Source organism: Neopelma chrysocephalum, unplaced genomic scaffold, assembly GCF_003984885.1.
Source record: "Neopelma chrysocephalum unplaced genomic scaffold, ASM398488v2 Primary Assembly neopelma1_71, whole genome shotgun sequence".
Lineage (NCBI taxonomy): Eukaryota > Metazoa > Chordata > Aves > Passeriformes > Pipridae > Neopelma > Neopelma chrysocephalum.
Window position 1 is genome coordinate 7,087,321 of NW_020897731.1, and position 20,501 is coordinate 7,107,821.

Genomic DNA, 20,501 nt, shown 5'->3' on the forward strand with positions numbered 1-20,501 from the left:
CACCAGTGGCTGCTCCCCACTGTTCTTGAACACAGAGCAGGCGTCCTTTGAAAAGAGAAAACCTGTGCTGATTTCACATCAGATGTGATGTTACATCACATCAGAATTTCAGTTTCCCTCTCCTCGGCAGGCAGAGCCAGAAACACATTTCCATGCTGCTGGTTCCCCCTCCCCGCACAACTCTGTCCTGCACTCCACAAGGTAAGAGCGGAACCACAAAAAGAAAGGCGCTGCAGGGACAGGCTTGAAGAGACACCTGAAAGCCAGTGATCATAGGGTTTATACTGATGCGGTTGAGCAGAATCAGCAAGAAGAACCTCAAATAGTTTAAAGATGGAAAAGACACTAATTATAAAAAATTGCTGTTTCTCGAGGGTCAGGACTGGTTCATAGGCTGTGACTCCTGCCTTAGTTCAGAGTTAATCTCTGTCTGTTTAAGTTGATAGTCTACAGGCAACAGAGATACTGTGCTTCCCTTTATGTGGCCCTTTATGTGGCACTTATTTTGAACTTGTGTTTCATATCTGTACTTTTTTTTCCTTCAGTGGAAGGAGAAGAAAAGCAAGCCCTTCCTAACAAACAACTCACAATTAGAGAAATGAGTGGTGTGAGCGGGAATTCCCCCTTTTCAAGCTAAAATCTGAATTAAAACTTCAGTGATGCCAATTTATTTGGTTTTTTCCCCCCTCTATATGTGGGCATAACATACTACATTCTCAGTCCTTACTGCAGCCAGCTACAAATCATGTGGCTGACAGTTAAATGGCCACTCTGAAGATGTTGTCTGATGTTGCTGAGGCTTTGGTATGCCCCGGGATGTAGGTCACTGTTAGTGCACAGCCTTTCTCATATTCTTTGTTCCCATGATGCATTTATGTGATGGTGCTTTAATGTGACACTCTTTCAAAATAGAAGTCGGGAGATGTAAAATCTGTTTCCTACATAAATTATTTTTAATCTGTAATTTCCATGACTCTTGACATCTGCCATCAAATGGCAATATATCCTGTTGTTTTACTGTCAAGATAAAGGCAGATTGTTGCTATCTCCACTGCCAGCACTCATCTCATCATCTTTAAACAGCCTTACTCCTGGTTTCCAGAGGTGCAAAAGAGACTCCTAAGGAGCAGAACATTGTGGGTGTTTTAAATAAAAAAGCATTGGAATGAAGAAAGGTCCTATGATTAGCAAGGCTTACCCCTCATGTCACATGTCACATCACACAATACTTATAAATTTAACAAGTTCCATCTAGAAGACAGGACAGTATTTTTCCTTTCTCTAATCCCGCAGAGAAGGTTTTCCAAAATCTCATAGATCTAATGATTGGAACCTTATTCTAATGTCCAGGTTCAACCTGTCTGTATAGTAGAAAGCTGTAAAAATGCAAAAAAATATAAGAACTAGTGTATTACACCACAGCCAAAGTCCATCTGTCTTGGCGTTCTGTTTCCAACAGTGAGCAGTATAGAGCATTTTGGGAAAGAATTTTAGAATCAAGCACTAGAAGAGCAAGGAAGAGGTACAGCGGGACAGAAACAGGTATGCTAACTTGAGACACTGAGACACTATTGTCCAACTGCAGCCAAAGTAAAAATTAACTGAATAAACATATTTTTTTTGGTCCTATTCCTTTCTGACCAGACTGAGCCTCTGAGAGGCATTTTAGGTAAGAATATTACAGGTGCATTATTATGACTTTTTTTAACTGTTTCAAAGCAGAGTAAATAGCTCAGGCTGAACCTTGACCTATGAAGCCTGCACTTTTGCCATACCTGGGTTAATTTAAAACCAGTCTGTATTACAGTCAGAAATATCTGGCTGGACTGGGTGACAGTGGAGACCACTAAACCATATGCAGGGTTAGGATCTATAGGGATTTCAGGACTTTGTATAGGTAGAAGTATACCTTTCTTAAGATGTTTCACTTTGGCATGTCTAAAATCAGTGCTAAAAAGAATCACACATGTTACACTAACACAGCAAAAATCCGATTTGGAACTTTTAAGATCAACTTTGTCTTACACTAATTCACTTGACAAGGAACATCTGATTAGCCAATAATTTACCAATGAAATGTTTAGTTTTCCAACACTAACTTTTCAGTGAATGGAAGACAACTTGGCTTTCAAATAATGACTTCAAATGGCTACAGAGATGGGGCTTTTGACAGGGTAAGATCAATTGTGAGTAGCAATGAACTGGACATTTTGTAGTTTCATTTTCACTGCACTTGCCATGAAACATTTTACGGCTTGAGGTTATTAAGCTGGAAACAGTAGAGAACATTCTCCTCAGGGCACTAAAACTCAAAAGGCCAGTTTCATGACCAATGGCAAGCACTGAAGCATTGATAGCTGCATTCAGAGTCTTCCCCCTTGTGATATTTCGTACTGGTTATGGTAAGCTATCTGAATGTCTTCTGAAAAGTGGAAAGAACTGAATGGAGACTGAACTTCATCTCTTACACTCCTTAAAATAAAAGAGGAATGCAGACAAGCAGGGCAATAGCAGAAGACATAGTGGGGAGGCTGCTGTTTTTGAAATTAGCCTGGAGGTAACCGAAAACAAGAAGAGTGGTAAAAGGCTGTGGTGGAAAATTGTAGAGGTGGACTTGACTTCCAGCTGCAGAATGATCCTAGACTTTGTCTTTCATTTTCTACATCCCTCCCACTAGCCAATTAACTTTATAGGTCACAATGTCCCAATCTTAGGCGTTATCTTCTCTGTCTTACCCACTCCTTCCACTAAGTTGTTCTTTTGCCTCTAGTTTCCCCACAGAAATTGTAACTGCTTGGAGTAACAGAAGATGTTGACAGTGAAAAGAACCACATTTTTAATTTCTGAAGTGGTGTTACAGATGTTCCATCTCCTGGTACAAGCAGAAGGACGTAGAATGAAAACCTATTTGTTTCCCTTGGGTTCAGTTAAACCGCATTATATGTTTTCATCCAAATCGCAACTTAAGCACCTGATAGTCTTTTAATATTAATTTTGTGTGGTTGATGAAGACTTCCATCAAAATGGTGGGCAGTTCTGCTTATGTATGAAAAACAGATAGTGTAATTCATGACACATTTAGGAGGTCTGCATTACCACAATGAGAATCATAGAATCATGGAACAGCCTGGATTGGAAGGGATCTTAAAGATCATACAGTTACAGAATCACAGAATCACAGTTCTAACACCCCAGCCATGGGCAGGAGCACCTTTCAGTAGACCAGGTTGCTCAGAGCTTCATCCAGCCTGGCCTTGAACACTTCCAGGGATGGGGCATCCACAACTTCTCTGGACAACCTGTTCCAGTGCCTCATCACCCTTATAGGGAAGAATTTCTTCTAATATCTAAATCGACTCTCTTTTAATTTGAAACCGTTCTCCCTTATTCTACTTACATGTTCTTTACATGTTCTTGAAAACAGTCTCGCTCCATCTTACTTGTATGCTCCTTCACTTACTGGAAGACCACAATTAGGTCACCCCAAAGCCATCTCTTTTCCCTCTGGATGTAACCATCCAACCACTTTCTTATCCATCTAACAGTCTAGCAGAGAATTGTTTTCTGAGGTTAGCAACACAGGATAGCCTTGTTTGTTCAGGAAATATGAATCAGGGGTTAAAATTTCATCTTTTTGATGGAACAGATACATTTCTTTCACCTGGTTGATAATTTCTCCTATAATGGACATTTCCAAGTTAGTTGATATTTTTCACGACTGCATAAAGAACACATTCCCTGAATATGGAAAGAGTCAACAAACAGAAGAAAATACCTTGTTAATATTCATACCCACTTTAGCTAATTCTTAACTCGAATTCACCTCTCTCAAGTGTTTTTCCCCTCTTCGTCATAAATCCATGATTTGCTTCTTTGCCTTTGATTCTTCGGTATTGTGTTAATACCATCACATCAAATTAGTGGTGCTAACTAGTGTTAGTACAATGCTAGTTTTGCTTTCAGTTATTCAGCATAAGAACAGGAGTGTTGCATAGCTCCACTTCTTGCTATGTGCTGGTGTTATGGGCTTGTATCCTTACTTTCAGTTTGAAGAGCCACCCCCTCTTACTCATGTCCTTATATGTTCTTCTCATTTCACTCATTCGTTTTATCCCAGTCTTCAGTATCACCATGATCACTACTGTTCCCACTTGTTCTGCACCAGAATAGACTGTAGTATAAAGCTCTAGCATGAGTTCACCCTCATCAGAGACCATCTCTTATTAACACTCCCACTTTGTTCAGCAATCCAAAGAACCTATAATCACAGTGGCTGTAATCATGCCGCATTTAAATTGGTTTTGATTGAGATCTCAAAAAAAAAAATAGAACAAAGAATAATAAGTTTAACAATGAGTAAGTGGAACAAAACTACTTAAGATCAATCCCTCTTTTTTCCTGCTGAACTTCAAAATTACCCTGTAAATGCCACCCTCGGTGAAAAATCATTACACGAAAAAACCCCTAAACATTAGGAATTTTCCTAATTATGACATGTTTAGCTACATTCAGACTCTCTGCATGAAATCCACATAATGCAGCCATGCACAAAGCAATTGCTCTGTCTTCATCTGTTCCCTGTTGACTATGGTTCAGGTGAAATTAATACATGAAATGATGAAATGTAGCTCAAATTTGCTACAGCTTTAAGAAAGCCTTAATCCTGAAGGTGTTTACCAAGAAATTTTGTTGTAGCAGATGTTTGTAACAGCAGATGAACCTAATATATTTTTTCTGAATAGAAAGTATTGGCTTAAACCATTTAAAAATTGTAAAATCAGATGTTAAAAAAACAGGAGGTGTATCCCCTTATCTGAAATCCAGTGGTTTTGGCAAGTTACTAATTAAAGGCACAAGCGTTAAGGAGAAGATGTTAATTTGAAAACTCAGCTCCCAATTGGAAATGAATAGTGGACACTTCGATAGTGACAATCCTTGTTTTGTTTCAATTTTAAACAGTGTTTCAAAAAGTATCAGATTCTCATGAAACAACTGTTCCCATGTCTGAAAATTCAACTCTTGCTCTCAGAAAGATACTTTTATCCACCTCTGTTGTTTTGAAATCACCTGTTTGTTTAGCCCTGGTGACCAGGGTCTACAGAAGTCACATGCCTGGGCATGTTGCAGGGCTGCCCAGGTGCCTGCTGTACCCAGTGCCCAGTGAGCAGTCACAGAAAGAGCTGGGAAACTGTCCTTGCCCCTTCAAACAGTGTTTTATACCATCTAATGACTATAAGGGCAAACACCACTTGGCCCTTCCTAAGAGCCACCAAGAAAAAAATGTTTAAGTGAATTCATGACTGCATGCCAGCTAAACAGGTTTTACATCATTAATAACCTGTCCTCCCTGCTCCATATATCTTGCACATAATTTTCATGCCTTTTTCTACAGCACTCAAGATATTTGTATGCTAAGCATGGCTTATGTTCTTCTTCCCTACCAGCACAATGACGACAAACCCCCTCCAACAGCAGGAACTTGGTGCATGCCTGCAATTGCATCAGACAAGTCTTTCAACCCACCCCCTGGCAAGGTGGCAAAAGCAGGGGCCCCAGCGGACAGAGCAGTAGGAAAACCAGGAGGCAAAGTGGAGGAGAAAACCATTAGGAGCACAGCACCTCAACCTCCTACACTGCCTGACACCTCTCTGAGCAAATTTGGGATGAGAGACTGTAATCCACAGGGAAAACAAGGGAAGCTGAGACTGGGGAGGGGGGAGGATACATGTTTTTACACGTCTGTGAAGCCTCATATTGCTAATAGCGTGGTTTTCCTACATGCTAACTATACAGATGGTGTAAAGCCTTGCAGGATAACACTTTGGTTGAAGATGGGCCTGAATTTGCAAATAGGAAGTTTTTTGGGGGATTGTAAGGAGAAAGAAAATTTGTTATTAACAAAATTTAGTCATGTTAAAGACATTTATCAGGTAATGTGGATAAAGTAGGTCATTAACCCCTGCTGGATTATGGGCTGCTTTGTTTGATTGGTGCAAAATTGTATGCATGAGGCACTTACTTAGGACATACATAGCTATATATGGCCTAGTGGTTAGCATGCGGCACTCTCACCACTGCGACCCAGGTTCGAATCCCAGTCCCCCCGGGCAGATGGAGCCCGTTAGCCCTGTGAGGCCATCCATCTATGAGAAGGTCACTCTAAACAAACCTACGTCCTGAGGACCTCACTGCCATTGTCCAAGCTTGCTTGGCCCCGGCAGATGAACCTTAGGATTAAAGGGTGGGCTCAGTTCAGCACATGCTGTGTCTCACCTAAAAAATCCATTGCGCAGGCTGGAAAGGTAAAAGACCTTTCCCCAAATCTTCATTCGCGAAGACTGGCCATTATATATATATATATACATAGCTATGCCCTGCTGTCTGGGACAGTGTGCACTGATTTTGATAACTAGCAGCTGGCATTTTAAAAGCCTGGTCATTCTTCACATGGAGGATGGAGAAAATTCTGTGTGTCTGAGCATATGAGGAGAACCGCAACAACGGGAAAAAAATAACTTCTTGGGGGCCAAAGACACTCTTTTCTTTTGGGTAATATTTGTGTATTGGCTTAAATAAAATAGTTAACCATCACACTAATTCATGTGGATCCAGAATTAATATGGGGCCCATTTGTATCATTTCCTCAGCCCTGTCTCACTGAGGTACATTAATAGAAAGAGCAATTGGTTTGTTCAAAATGAAAATACACATTGTATTTCTAAATTCCAGCTGTGATAGTCATTAAAAATTAACACCTGTTGTACTGGAGAGAAAATACCACTGTCTACTACCAGATACACAGTTTGGACAAACTTCCCGGCTGAGACAGTCCTTGGCATAGTACTTCTGCAAATCACCAAATATGACTGGTAGCAAAGTGATATAACTTTGGCTTGATGTCAAAATTTTACATTAACTTCAATGAACAAAAGAGGTATTTTGAGCTTCTATTATCTTACTCACTGAGACAACTGCATTTCATTCAAATGTTCTGATTTTCATCAGCAGATCTCAAAGTACTTTAAAATGGTCTCATATATATTTAGGATATGAGATGCAGATGCAGAGATGTATTCAAACTCTTCCACCAGACCACTAGTCAAAGCAGGAATAGAAATAGAAACCAGGGCCTCCAATCTTATAGCTTTTCTATGCTTTCCATTTATAAGAATATTGTAATTTGTATTTAATAGCAGTGTTCAGGAAGAAGTTCATACAAGGAAAATACTATGATTAGTGGTCTGGTTTTTATCTACAGAAGGTACTGGATAATGAATATAGAAATGAGTCGTGTGGCTTGCTACTTCTTTTTACCTCCTAAATAGCATTTTTTAAAATTATTATCCATTCCTTCATTTCACAGGCGTTAAAACTTTTATACTCAAAATCCCTTGTCTCTAAATTCTGTCTCTTTGTTAACACCAGTCCAACCTGAACAGATACTGGTTCTTTTCGTAGAGTTAGGAAATTCGTATAATCCTTATGTGCAGTACAGTAATTAAATAATCTCTTTCTCTTCCTATTGTGTCCAAGCCCTTAAAGCTCTGTTACAGAATATTGATTGACATTCCACTTGCTGATAACACGTCAATAGTAATGCTACACGCTGCAGCGGGACTCTCATCACAGCACTGGCTTCTTTCTTTGTATCTTTTTTCTATGTGTCTGTGTGTTGTTGTTGTTGTTGCTGTTGTTTGTTGGGGTTTGTTGTCATTTTTTGGATTGTTTTGTTTGAAGCTGATGGAATTGTTTCTAGAAGTGGTATACGGAATAGGCTGCATGTGCTTGGTGTAGGAAAGGCCAGAAAGCTTGGACTGGGAGCAATAAAGTGAGAAAGGGGAACGAGCTTCTCAGTAGAGGCTGTGGACACAACTAAAATCCTCACTGATAAAAAGAACATAATTAGGTATTCCTTAGCAGTAGAGAAATCTCCCCAATGCATTGGAAGTCTCTGCCCTCTACTGGCATTCCTGAAGATCAGCCTGGCTCAGCCGTGGGAGTCTGTGATCATACCCCTGAGAGTCCTCACAGACCGTGTTGAGACTGGCCGTATTTATAGAGCAAATCCTTCAGAACATGGTGTTTCAGAAAGTGCAAGAATGACAGTGTCTGACAAGGGATCTAAATCTCAAGTGACATTTGCTATTGATTTCTGCAATGCTTTTCAGATGTCTGCTTACTTCTCACCTTGTTCAACACTGTGAGGGTTAGTCTGAAGCATCTCCACATGCTATTACAGTCCCCATCTGTTTTCTTCCAGTGAGCCAATAGAAGGAAGAAGAAAGATAATAAACGTTACTTTTTTGTTGTGGTGTTGGTTTTTATTCCACTACATTAAAAAAAACAAACATGCTTGTTTAGCACAACTAACTATTTCAACAAAAGTTTTCAAAGTGAAATTTTGGGTTAATGTAGAACTACAACTGCTGAATGACTCAGTTACCATCATATGTGGAAACCTTTTAATCTCTTTTCTTTGGATGCAGGGCATGACTCTAAACCTTTATTTTTTGGCAATTATTATGAAATAATTGGTAGAAAACTAATTTTCCCATGAAAATATAACTTTGAAAGACAAATTAAACCTGCTGGTAAAATATGCGAATTTCACTTCCCAGTGAACTCCAAAAAGATTTCAGGCTCAGTCCTGCAATGAACCAAATGTTCTGGACAGCAACAGGACCCTGCATGGGTCAGGCTCCACAGAACATCCTCTTTCCGGACTGCAGCTCAGGTTCTCACCCACTTAACAACTGGAATGTCAACACCAGCTTCTTGTCTTTGGATTTGCAATGATAATACTGATATCCTACTGTAAAAATCACTTTTACACTTATTTGTGCTTTATTAAAATATTTCTCTAAATCTGTAGGAAAAAAAGTATTTGTACAGAATAAAAAAAAGTTCATGCCCTGATATTCTGACAAAGCCATATTTTGTCTCTGCAAATTTGTATGTGATGCCATGTGCAAGAGCCACCCCAGTCTGAGGAGATTGTAACTGTGTGTATGGATGTACCATGCAATTGCATCATCTTTTGAAAGGCCCATTGGTTCAGGTCTGGAAATACCCCTCGTCAAACCAGTGTTTTCACCCCTGTGAAACCCAGAATACTGAGCACAAACAGATTGGAGTGTAAGAGCAAGACTGATCTGGCACAATTTGTGTTTTAATTTTGCCCACACCTCACCAACTTCATTCTTTTGAAAATAGTAGTATGCAACTTTGAGAGGAGATTGTATAGAAAAGTGCCTTACTAAACTAGTATAAAACTTGTACAGTTCTAAATAAAAAGATGCGGTAAATCCAGGTCTTTAATATATATATATATATAAGAAATTAAAAAATATTGTATTCCTTAAATTTAAGGGAGATAAGCTTCTAACATCTGCACTATTACATTGTTGTTAATTGTGCCATATAAATAACAAAATATGAACAATTCAGGGGTTTTCATCAACACTGGAGTGGAAACTCATCAGGTACTTTCTGTAAGAAGCAGTAATTTATCCCTGCCTGACCAGGGGGTTGGACTAGGTAATCTCCAGAGGTCCTTTCCAGCCCAAACTACGCTGTAATTCTGTGAAAATCTTCACAACAGGCCTACAGTCTCCAGTTGTGTCTCTGTGTGTGTTCAGCATGGATTAACTCCTTGCAGTTCCCACAGGCCACACCTCTCCTCGTCATTGCAGCACCACCCTATCTCTGGGCCTGCTGAAGGTGCCAGGCAACCCTGATGTTTGCAGTGTTGGGTCGGCTTCTTCTCCTAGACAATTAACTGAAATAATTTGTAGAAATACAGGATGAAACTGGTCACATAAAGCCTCTTTTCCATCAAACTCCTCAGGTTAAATCTCTCACCTTTATCTGCAAGCTTGACATACACTTGCCTCATTGTCATACACTAGCATTCATTCTCACTCTCAAGCTTCAGTAATGCCATTTTTGTACCTTTCTGCTCATACCTGCAACTGATGAAAGTTAATCCAGTCAACTCTTCCATTCACAATTATGTTTTAACACTATTCACTGCTTCAGCTAGCTTGGCAAAGGGAAGCCTTCAAATCATGTTAGCTTGCAGTATTTAGCTATCCTTTTTTCCAGGATAATCAAGCAACACCTTAGTATTTCATTCCTTACCAGTGCCTTTCTGTCTGTACTCTCAGCCAATAGAAACTGCTGGCTCAATAGCATGGCTGAGAGTTTTACATTTAAAATCAAAAGCATATTTACAAATTGACAGTCCTGGACTGGTTTGAGAGGACAGAAGAATCTCCCTCTCCACCTCTGTATTCAGCAAAACAAAATAAGCAAAGTGACAGTCATACCAAAACAGGCAATCATGCCATGTTAAAATTGACATTTCATGGGTACATGAGCCTTCCCAGTGGCAAAAGGTTTCCTGACTCATGGCAGTAAATCCTTCCCCAACACAGCCCTGAAGCTGAGAAACAAAAAAGTGCAAAGAAAGAACATACACACGATTTTGTATATTCAATTATTTTCAAGATGTTCCAAAAACTCCGACAGTACTGTTTCCATGTAACTCTAGGCTTAGAGCAGGCAATGCTTTCACTCTGTATCTGAACTGTATTTCCATGTAACGTAGCTGAATTTCAGAAAACATTTATGCATGGCTAGTAGATATTTGGCACCATTACCGCAGAAATATATTTTATGCACCATGATCAGAATGAAATAGGTAAAAACTTAAGTCCTTTGTCATAATTGAACTCCACGTCCAATTAAACTGATTAAAATGTTATCTAGATGTTGGGATTACAGTGACAGAGACAGCCCAGTATATAAAACAATATACATTTATTTAGCACAAAAGTTTCATATTCAAATGGAAGTGCATGCATGCTTTTTTTCTATGACTTCACGGCACTTTGCTTTTTAAAAAAGTGAAGAACCATCATGACTAACAGAAAGACATACTAATTATTTGACATAATGACTGTTTTATCCTACAACTGTAGGCCTGAGAGCAGCTTATGAACTGTAAGGCAAACTAGGAACTCCTTCTCAAGTGAGTAATCTCTACGCAGTTCCATTAACTCAAGTGGAACATTCACAAGAAAAATGTTTCACGACTAGGACACAATATATGACTCCAATGTTTCCTATGGTTACAGACAACATAATAGGCAGCGGCGGCATTATATTCTCAGATAGAAAAAGACAGAGTACTAAAAGATTCACACTTACTGACAGAGAAAAAAAATCCAACCATGTATGTGATCACATGACATCATTAAGCATAATTCCCATTTCACAGAAAACAGGTAAGTTGCAATATAATGCTCAGAATTACAACATCTACAGACTTTAAAGCCTGCAACTTTCATTTAGAGGGAAGTACTTGATATTATTTGGTAAGCAAAAGCTCACAACTGACAGCACTGAAATATTATGTGAAATCTGGTTCCATTAATGGCATAACTATAATCACTGGATACAGAAGACCATCCAAATTATACTGGTAGAGAGATTTTCCACGTCTTCTCCTTCACTGACGTTCCATCACCTTAAGTGACTGACATCAAAGATGTGCTGCTGAAACTAGTTCCGTCTTCCCGCCTGTAGTTATCAACTGGATTAGACTCCCAGAGTTTGGTCGATTCTTTCCTGTTATCCAGTCATAAAAGGTTCTGTTTTAAAATAAATGGATAAAACAGGTTGAGGAGGATAAAAAAACCCTATTACTATGAAGTATAGTGACAGGAAGCATAAAATAAAAATAACAGCCTATTTACTTTTCCTTCTTTTCCTACTGCTCTCTAGTGATTTCTATGCATGCTGTAAACCAGTGATGCGATCACTGGATTCAGACTCTCAAAGCTGAGCAGAGGTGCAGGGAAACCCCTAGGGCTTTAAAGCACACACAGGGTATTTTCAGAACATCTCAGAGGAAAAGACCAGGAGCTTAAAATGTCAGAGTGGTGAGGTTTTGTCCAAGATAAAAAAAAAAAATTGAAAGGGGAAGAGGGGCCACATTAGTTGACTTTATAACATATATATTAGAAACACAGTTTTGTGGCTAGGATAGAGTTACTAAACCCATTACTCTGCCAATAGGCCATTATAACACTTCGATATTTAACTATGAGAGTGGTCTCAGCAGAAGCACAAAAAGCCTTAGGACATCCAAAATAGTGCTGAGTAAGATGGATTCATTTTAGGTAGAACACAGAACACTTCTTATCAAAATGCAATACAGAAAGTACAGTATATTCTACAGGTCCATCAACCCTTGCAATAATGCAGACATAGTAACTGCCACATTGGAACATTCCACTATCTGACAACAGCTTCCAGGGCAGAAAATTCAAATGCCATGATGGAAAGGATTTCCTGCATTCTACCCAGGATGCAGATGTTGCCAACACTTTAACAACATTGGATGTTTTCTCATGCACAGACAGTGAGATTTTCAGTTTTCAAAGCTGGGGTTAAAGTTTAGGGAATTAGAAACAAAACAAATCAATCAACCTAATTTTCCTACAAGGTTAAAATACTTAAACATAAAAAATTAATTTGCAGAACTACAACATCTGGCTAAGCAGTCTCTCAGAGACTCTGCTCCAGTCTCTAAAGCACAATAAATTAAGGATCTTTTTATGAACATTTTTAGGCTAACTAAATTCAATTGATAGGGCCCTTTTAAAGAGCCACATCAGACAGCTGCATAGGCTGCAACTAAACAGCTGCAACCAAAACCATTTCTGACTCCAGCATCCACCTTAAAAAAGTTCACATAAAGGAGGAAATCAAATGTCAGAACTAAACTACTCTCTGAACAATTAGCAATAGGTAAATCCAATTTCAGCATCAGTTTGAAAAGACTTTAAAAATGTGTAAGAGTAAATCCCTTTGTGAAAAATGAACATATATCCAACTTTGTTTTTCCTCAAAGGGACAAGACAGTTGTACCCTTATTTTCTTCCTTTTGACAGTTTACCCTCAGCGGAATGTGTGCTACTCCCCATCACAGGGCAGAAGGCAGTGCTCATGCTGCACCTTCTCTAACAATGAATGAGAACAGTAAAGCAGATAATTGTAGTCTGCCATTAGATAAGCTACAGTTGAAGTTTCAGCATTTTGCAACATCATTCAAGACAAGCCTTTGTGGATGATGAAAAAAAATATCTTTATTGAATTTTTCTAAACAAAAGCAGGAATTTTGCCGGTTGAGAGAACTGAACTAACACACTGCAAACCAGGCAGTAAAGAGTGTTTAACAGAAAAAGAATCCCACCCAAGTTTACATGCCTATTTGCAGTTTACCTTTAAGCCAGGTGTCTCCTTCACCTGCTGTCTGCAATTTAATTTGTTTACAGGCTTTACGAGATTCTCTGGCTTCCAACTCCTCAAGGCTATCTCCCTTGCTGAAATAACTCGTGTAGAGAAGCTGAACTTGATGGAGTTGGGCTAATTTTCTCCAGTTCAGAAGCCTGTGCAATAAAACCCAATGTGATTTAGAAACATACACAATGAGGAGACGATGGAGGAAAAAACCCCAGTCAAATCCAAGGCAGCTATTTAAAAAGAACATGTACTAAGATGCATCCTCAAGAGGTTCAGTGAGGAATTGCTCATGGATACTCACTCTGCAATGAATTCTAAGGGCGTCCAGGAGCTGAAATCTGCATCAGGCATCGATTTCCTGTTTGCTGGTGTATCTAAGGTAACCCTGTGATTAAAAAAGATAAGCAAACCTTTTCTTTACACAATCATTTTTCTGATGAGCACCACCTGCTTCATATCACTGCTGTAACATATGCTTGACTTTTACACCATGTGGTATGGATTTCTCTTGCATCCTCCCAGTGTGTTACCAGCATATAGTCATCAGTTTCAGTGTTTATCCAAAGCTCCAACCTATAATCTCTCACCTTTCTGGCTCACAGAGGAGTTGCCCATTAGGACAATCACATATCTCACAGCTCCCTTCCCACCTCTCTCATGCAGACAGGGTGGCAGTAATATGCTTGTTCACATGCACTGCACAGCATATGTGCACTACATCCATGTTTTCAAACAGCCTCATGCCAGTTGCCAATGCAGTGGTTAAGTGCACAGACATAGGAAGTTTTGACTTCGATTATATGTATTTACACTACACACAATGATATTAAGGGGTGAACTTTTCACAACTCCCTCACTGAGATGCTGTTGACAATCCAAGGTATATTTACCCTGGAAAAATTCACTCAAGGACAGAATTTTGCACGAGAACTGCACAAGAGCAGCATGTGCACAAATCCAGTGATCTTGGAGTCTGCATGCCAGTGGAAGGTGCTGTCAATTATCCAAACACATTTTATGCCGTTCCTCTCTGACCTAAAGACATGTGCATTAGGAGTGTGTGTGTGAGGAAAACAAAAACAGGGAGAATTCAGGTAGTGTTCAAAATTCCCATACAGGAGTCTTTAGTCTTTATTTTTGGGTCCTGGTTTAGATTCAGACTTAGCAAGAAAAATACTTCTAATTTTTGCAGCAGAATTGATAAAATTAGACATAGTGAAGACCTACTAAGCCATCCACTTCTTTCGAGCTTTCCTCATCAAAAAGAAAACTGTGACAGGCAAATACAAGCTAAACTTTTTCTTTTCACAGATCCTCAAAGTGACCTAATTTTACTAATCAAGCATAGATATGCAGCACCTTATGGAGAAGCATCTTTAACCGAGTGAAAATGTGTCAAGTAGTCCTTTGCTTTACTGCTATTACACAGCTAAGTCTGTGTAATAGCAGTACATTTTTAGAGTTCTGTTTATACTGAAAAAAAGAGAAATCACACTTTAATGCATGGCTACAGTCAAACTGGTTGAAAATGAATCAAATTTTAATCCTAACATCCACTACAGTTTTGCAAAGGAAAGGAAAGGAATGTAATCATGTTTAGGGTTTCTTGGATATCATTTTATTCACACTTTCAAGATTACCCACTTTCTCTGTGAAACTGTAAGGAGGTCTGAGAAGCTGTTTGTGTACTGTGAACAGTACACTACAAGCATATCTATGTGGCTCTAGGTTACAGCAGTAATTAAATAAAACAACACAGGCAGAGACAACTAAGCAACTACTTACGGTAAAATGGCAACAGCAGCAGAACCAGATGGCAAGCCACTACTGGCACCAGCTAAACTCTGACAAAGCTGATGCACTGCTCCTTTGGCCATGCCATAGGCAATCATCCCTAACAATTAAAAACAGGCAAATTAGAGCACAATCGAAACAGCTCTCAATATCATAAGTAACATGATAGAAACTCAAGACTGTTTGGTGACTATTAAGGCCACTTACCACAGCCAGAACAGAATCAGCCTTTCAAAACATATTAAAACATATATATTAAAGCAAAAAAATGGAAGAAACAAAAGCTTTCATTAGACATCCAGGAACAGTCCCAAAACTCAGTTTACTCAGCACTATAGAAATAAGCAGCTTACTGAGTTAAGCACATTTCGTTATGAACCAAAATGCGCTTTGAAGGATGTGACCTACAGGGTTGACCTTACAAATGTAACAGTAAGTGCAAAGATGCTCATAGACTTTATTAAGGTGATCATCCATTAATTTGTATCATATGACTAAAGTATTTGCAGCTTTGGACCCAAATATATACAGTTCACTTCACTCCTGAACTGTAATTCACTTGGTCAGAATTCCAGGTCTGACAGGGCCTTCAGGGAAAGCCATGGAAAAAAAAAAAAAAAAAAACCAACCCTCATGGTAGAAAAATTGCTAAATAACCTTCAGGGAAAGCAAACTTCTTCCTAAACACTGTTGCTTTCTAGGCAGATGGTATTTAGCAGTGCAGGAGCAACAGCAAGGAGAGCATAAGGCACACAGGTCAGGTACTTTCTATCTTTCTTTCTACCAGTCTATGTAGCTATACAGCCCCTTTCTAGTGTTCCTGTAGAAGCATTTTGCATTGTAGAAATATTTCTGTTATATTCAGTTAGACATATTGTATAGCACCCATTTCTGCTAGGAGCAATCATGGACAGCACTAGCTAACTTATTTTATTGTTATGATAAAAATATTTGCATTGCTATCATATTCTCGTCTTGTCTAAACCAAGCACTCTAAGTCTTCTTAAATCTTTTCATCTTAATACATTTCTTAGCCATCACTATCACACTGCTGCTGTAACTATTCATGTAATTTTCAGCGTTCTTCAGTTCGCATTATCTGAGACTACATTTTCTCATAGGAAAAGAAAGATAACACTAACAGCAAACAAGAAAAACATTGTTTCTTCCAGAATGGCTGGTAGTAACAAGCCTAGCAAGGCATATTTGCAGAAATTGAGTAACAACTCTTTCCCAATTCTTCCTGAAGTTAATAAGTTGCATGTGTTTGCCCAAAGCACTGCTGTGATTTTTAGAAAAATCCAGACTAGCTGAAACCAGCTAGTTCAAAACAGGAAAGCAAATCACTTTGATTCCTGTGTTGTGGTCCCTACCTCCCAAAACCAACCAACCAAAAACCATGAAAGTTTGCCAGAATTAACATTTTCTCATTTTTATGTGGTCAGTCAGCAGTACATCTGCTTATTTTCTCAAAATTAGCCTTTTATCTTTGGACTATAACAGATGCAGCTGTAAACACAGAAGATAAACCATTAACTAGAAAATATAGCATATTTTTCCTGAAAAGTTTTATATTCATAAATTCAGTTTTCCTGAACAGTTTTATATTCATATATTGCATATGTTTTAAAATCTTAGTATCTGTGTCTCATAAAACTATTGTTGAAGTGACACTAATAAAAGATTGGGAAATAGGAGTATTTGTCTCAAACCTTCCTCTTGCTGCCTGTGGGTTTGTGTGTCAGTGCCTTTTTTTTTCTGATTTTAAATTGCTCCCACATTTCTTCCTCCATGCAGACCAACATGGTTGAGGAGCGAGATTAAAAATCCAATAAAGTTCATATTAAATAGCTAGCAGAGGGCAAAGCCAACAGTCAACAAGCTTATCTGTGTCTGAAGCAAAGGTAGACTGGAATCAGAATATGAACAGGAAAAGCAGTTGAGTCATCACCAACAGAAAAATTGGTCAATTAAGGACTCTGTCTTTCAGAACACAAACAGGAAAATTAACTTTATCTAAGCACTTACAGCTTGTTGTGTGCTTCTTAGTCTTCATTTCCAAACTTTTTTTCCTATATCATATATTAGCCAACTACATTTCACCAAACCATGTAAAATATTATTTAAATATTGATTTTATGTGTTTGCACTCCAGCTTCGAGAAATTCAGTATTGCTAACTATAAAATTACACTTTCCTTACATATTTCAGAAGCAATTTTCCATTTGTACTAGAAGTCAAGCAACTGGGGAGAGAAACTGCTGCTTCACAAACAAGAATGCTCAGACGAACAGACATCTCTAACTGTTGTTGTCCCTGCAGCCACGGTGCAGGGATATCATGCATTGCATTTTACCTGGGGTTCCAGATAAAGCAGCTTGAGCTCCTGTGAGAGTCAAGAGACCACCTTCCTTCAGATGTTTTGTTGCTAGATGGCTGGAAATAGTTGATGTCCAAACACTCTGCTTCCACATCAGATCACAGTTTTTGTATAAAGCTGATGAGAAAGAGAATTAGTGAAATTAGCTAAAAGGTGGAAGACCTCTAATTCCAATTTTCTTAGTGTCCCACAGAGTGCAAAAGCACTATGAGAACATGCTTTCTACCATTTTCTACTTTCACACTGTAAAATATACATTTATGTCTTTTGTATCTTCTTTCGCTTTGAGCCTGTAATGTCTGAACTGGAAGGGAGAAGAGAAGGACACATTTTACCAGATTTACTCCAGACAGAAAACAAAGCTATTTTTCTTCCTGTATCTCTAAAGTAGTGGCAAAAGTATAAAATTTCACTCTGAACATTACATATTTAAAAGCCTTTTTTAATCTGAAGGGCTTTGTCTGTAGCATGATTTTGGGTCACTAGGCAGTGCCTTCCAATACTGTATTGCACAGCAACAGCTCAGAGAACTGCAGGAGGCCACTGAGCTTCTATTTGTAAAGGAATGAATTGGGAAATATCGATGTTTCTACTCAGCACTGTCTTTTGCAACTTGCCTGACACAGGTAACCTTGGCAAAGTCAGTTTAACAGTGCTGAAACTCCTCCATTTTAATAAAAATTGGTGTGTCAACAAACACCACTAAGGAAATGAAGTGCTGTGCAAATTTAACGGCCAAGGAAAATTCAGAGAAGCACTAAGAAGCACTGTGACTAAGCTATTTTGTACTTTCATGCTCTTGTCCTCTTCTGTACTTGGAAAGAAAGATAATCTCAAATACCTTTATTACCATGATTTTTAAGGATTCCTTTCAGATATCATTCATGTTTTTACCAGCACGTCTACCAAAATCTTACATTTGGCTTTGGCACTGCCTCCAGCCCATCCTCCTGCTACGCACAAGATCGCATCCACCTTTTCTTCACCAAGAAGTTTTCCAATCTCTGCTGTCACCTTCAATACATAGAACAAAAACATACTGAAAACATTGAGTCAATAAGGTAAAGGAGTAAATATCGCAAATGCCTTAAAGTTACTTTTTTCCACCTATATAATTAAGTAAAACAACACACAACAATTTAAACAGCTATAGAAAATAAATATTTATGAGCCACGAACTCAAAACAAAATAATTATGTTGAAAGATAACTATAGATGACTGTCAGGCCAATGAAAGTCAGACTATACAGTGTGTGATGCCACTGGAAATAACTGACCTGAGCAAGATTGAAACATCTGACCCTTATCTATATCGTTAACAAAAATTATTACTGACTTACTTTTGACCAGTTCTCTTCTGGGTATGGTGCTGTTCAACATGGGAAATGAAACTCCAGGTCTGATCAGGACTACTGGTGTCACTTTTGATGACAGTGTCAGAGATGAAGAACTAAAGATTAGCCTTCTTATTGCTTCTATCTAGACCACAACCATCACTTTGAGTCTGACCCCTAAATTTGAGTTTGTATGGTTTTAGATATCCTATATCTTTTTCTCTTTCAAATATAAGACTTCACAATCGGTAATGAATTTGTTGCCCATGAATTTTCTCTGCCTAAGTGAAAAGCAAACAATTAATCTCTCAACAAAAGAACAAAAATCCACTGGTTTTCAAAAAAGTGCAGAGAAAATTGTGTTGCAAATAGTCTACATTACTCTTTAAAAGCCTTAAGAGTTGTATAGCTATAAAGAAAACATATTGTCTAGAGATTCAGTTTATCAGTAAAAGAAATAGGTTCAAAAGTTAAAATTCAAAAAATAGATCCTATATGTCGAGAAAAAAAACAAAACAGTTTTTAGGCTAGCTTAGAGTCTCCTATATTTACCTTTGTGCATTCCCTAGGAATCTCTCAGTGCTCTGAGCACACCATCTACCTATACACAGTGCATTTAGAAGATAGGATATTTAAAAGAAGCATTGCATTTTAGGATGTCCTTATCCATCTTCATTACAGTCACCTGGTTCAGTCTGAAACTTTTAAAGTCACAAAGACAAAAACAAAGCAAACTGCCTTATGTGCTGAATCTCCAATATCCAGGATCTTTCTGCGTATACGTGCAGTTAAAAAGAATTACCAAAAAAAAATAAAAAATAAAAAGAAACGACAAGCAGAAGCATAAGGACCTTGGGGCTCGCGGTACGGCCGCAGAACCGCCACCGGCCGGGCTCCTGATTCCCGCATGAGGCCGGACCCATTCCCGCAGCCGCGGGAGAAGGGTTGCACACACCTGAGGGGAGGCTGAGAGCATCGCTCGGGAGAAGGGATGCACACACTCGGGGGGAGGCTGAGTACATCGCTCCACCTCCCTGCCCGGCATTGCCCGCTCCGCGCCCGCCGCCGACCCACCTGCTCGGCCTGCTCGGGGAAGGAGTCGGTGGCCTTCACCACCACGTTGGCGCTGGCCTCCGCGTTCTCGGCCAGGTCGATGCTGGCGACCCACTGCGACGGGAGAGGAAGGCGCGTTATCGGCCCCGCAGCGCCCGGCCCGGAGGGGCAGGGGCGCTCCCCCCGGCGGGGCTCCCCCGCCTCGCCACCTCCTGGCCCGGAGCTTACCCAGTTCTTGGCCTTGAAGTACCGCACGCACTGGGAGCCCAGTGCCCCTCTGCCCCCGTACACCAGCACCCTGCCCGCCGCCATGCCCGCTGTCACACCCGGCTCCGCCGCTGCTCCCCGGCCCGGCCCGGCCCCGCCCGCGGATGCGGCCGCCCCAAGGGGCGGGAGAGGGGCGGCAGCGCCGGCCGGGGGTGGTACGAGGGGAGGATCCGGCTCTGCCCGCCCGGGACCGTGCCGAGCCGGGAGCGTAAGTCCCGGGGCCTCGTCCAAGCCACAGCGACGGACTCTGTTACTTGCCCCCAGGGATACTGCAGGGGTTAATTAATTAATTAGTGGTTATGAAGGTCCCCGCAGGGCTCGAGTAGCGGTAACCGTAGAAGTGCTGGCAATTACGGCCGGTT

General features: G+C 39.8%; 1 protein-coding gene across 1 annotated transcript; it reads right to left on the reverse strand.

Annotated features, from left to right (window-relative positions):
• Positions 1–10,742: 10,742 nt before the first annotated feature.
• On the reverse strand, positions 10,743–20,242 carry QDPR (quinoid dihydropteridine reductase). Its single transcript, XM_027686591.1, has 7 exons — positions 20,101–20,242; positions 19,894–19,986; positions 18,403–18,499; positions 17,462–17,602; positions 15,097–15,205; positions 13,613–13,696; positions 10,743–11,654 (listed from the first exon to the last, which is right to left on the reverse strand). The coding sequence occupies exons 1-7, from the start codon at positions 20,182–20,184 to the stop codon at positions 11,546–11,548; spliced, it is 717 nt and encodes a 238-aa protein (XP_027542392.1). The 5' UTR covers positions 20,185–20,242; the 3' UTR covers positions 10,743–11,545.
• Positions 20,243–20,501: the final 259 nt, after the last annotated feature.

Coding starts and splice junctions, on each gene's coding strand:
- QDPR (XM_027686591.1), bottom strand. CDS start 20,184: ATGGCGGCGGGCAGGGTGCTGGTGTACGGGGGCAGAGGGGCACTGGGC. Junction 19,987..20,100: donor ACTTCAAGGCCAAGAACTGG/GTAAGCTCCGGG, acceptor CTCCCGTCGCAG/TGGGTCGCCAGCATCGACCT. Junction 17,603..18,402: donor AGGCAGTGCCAAAGCCAAAT/GTAAGATTTTGG, acceptor CTTTCTCATCAG/CTTTATACAAAAACTGTGAT.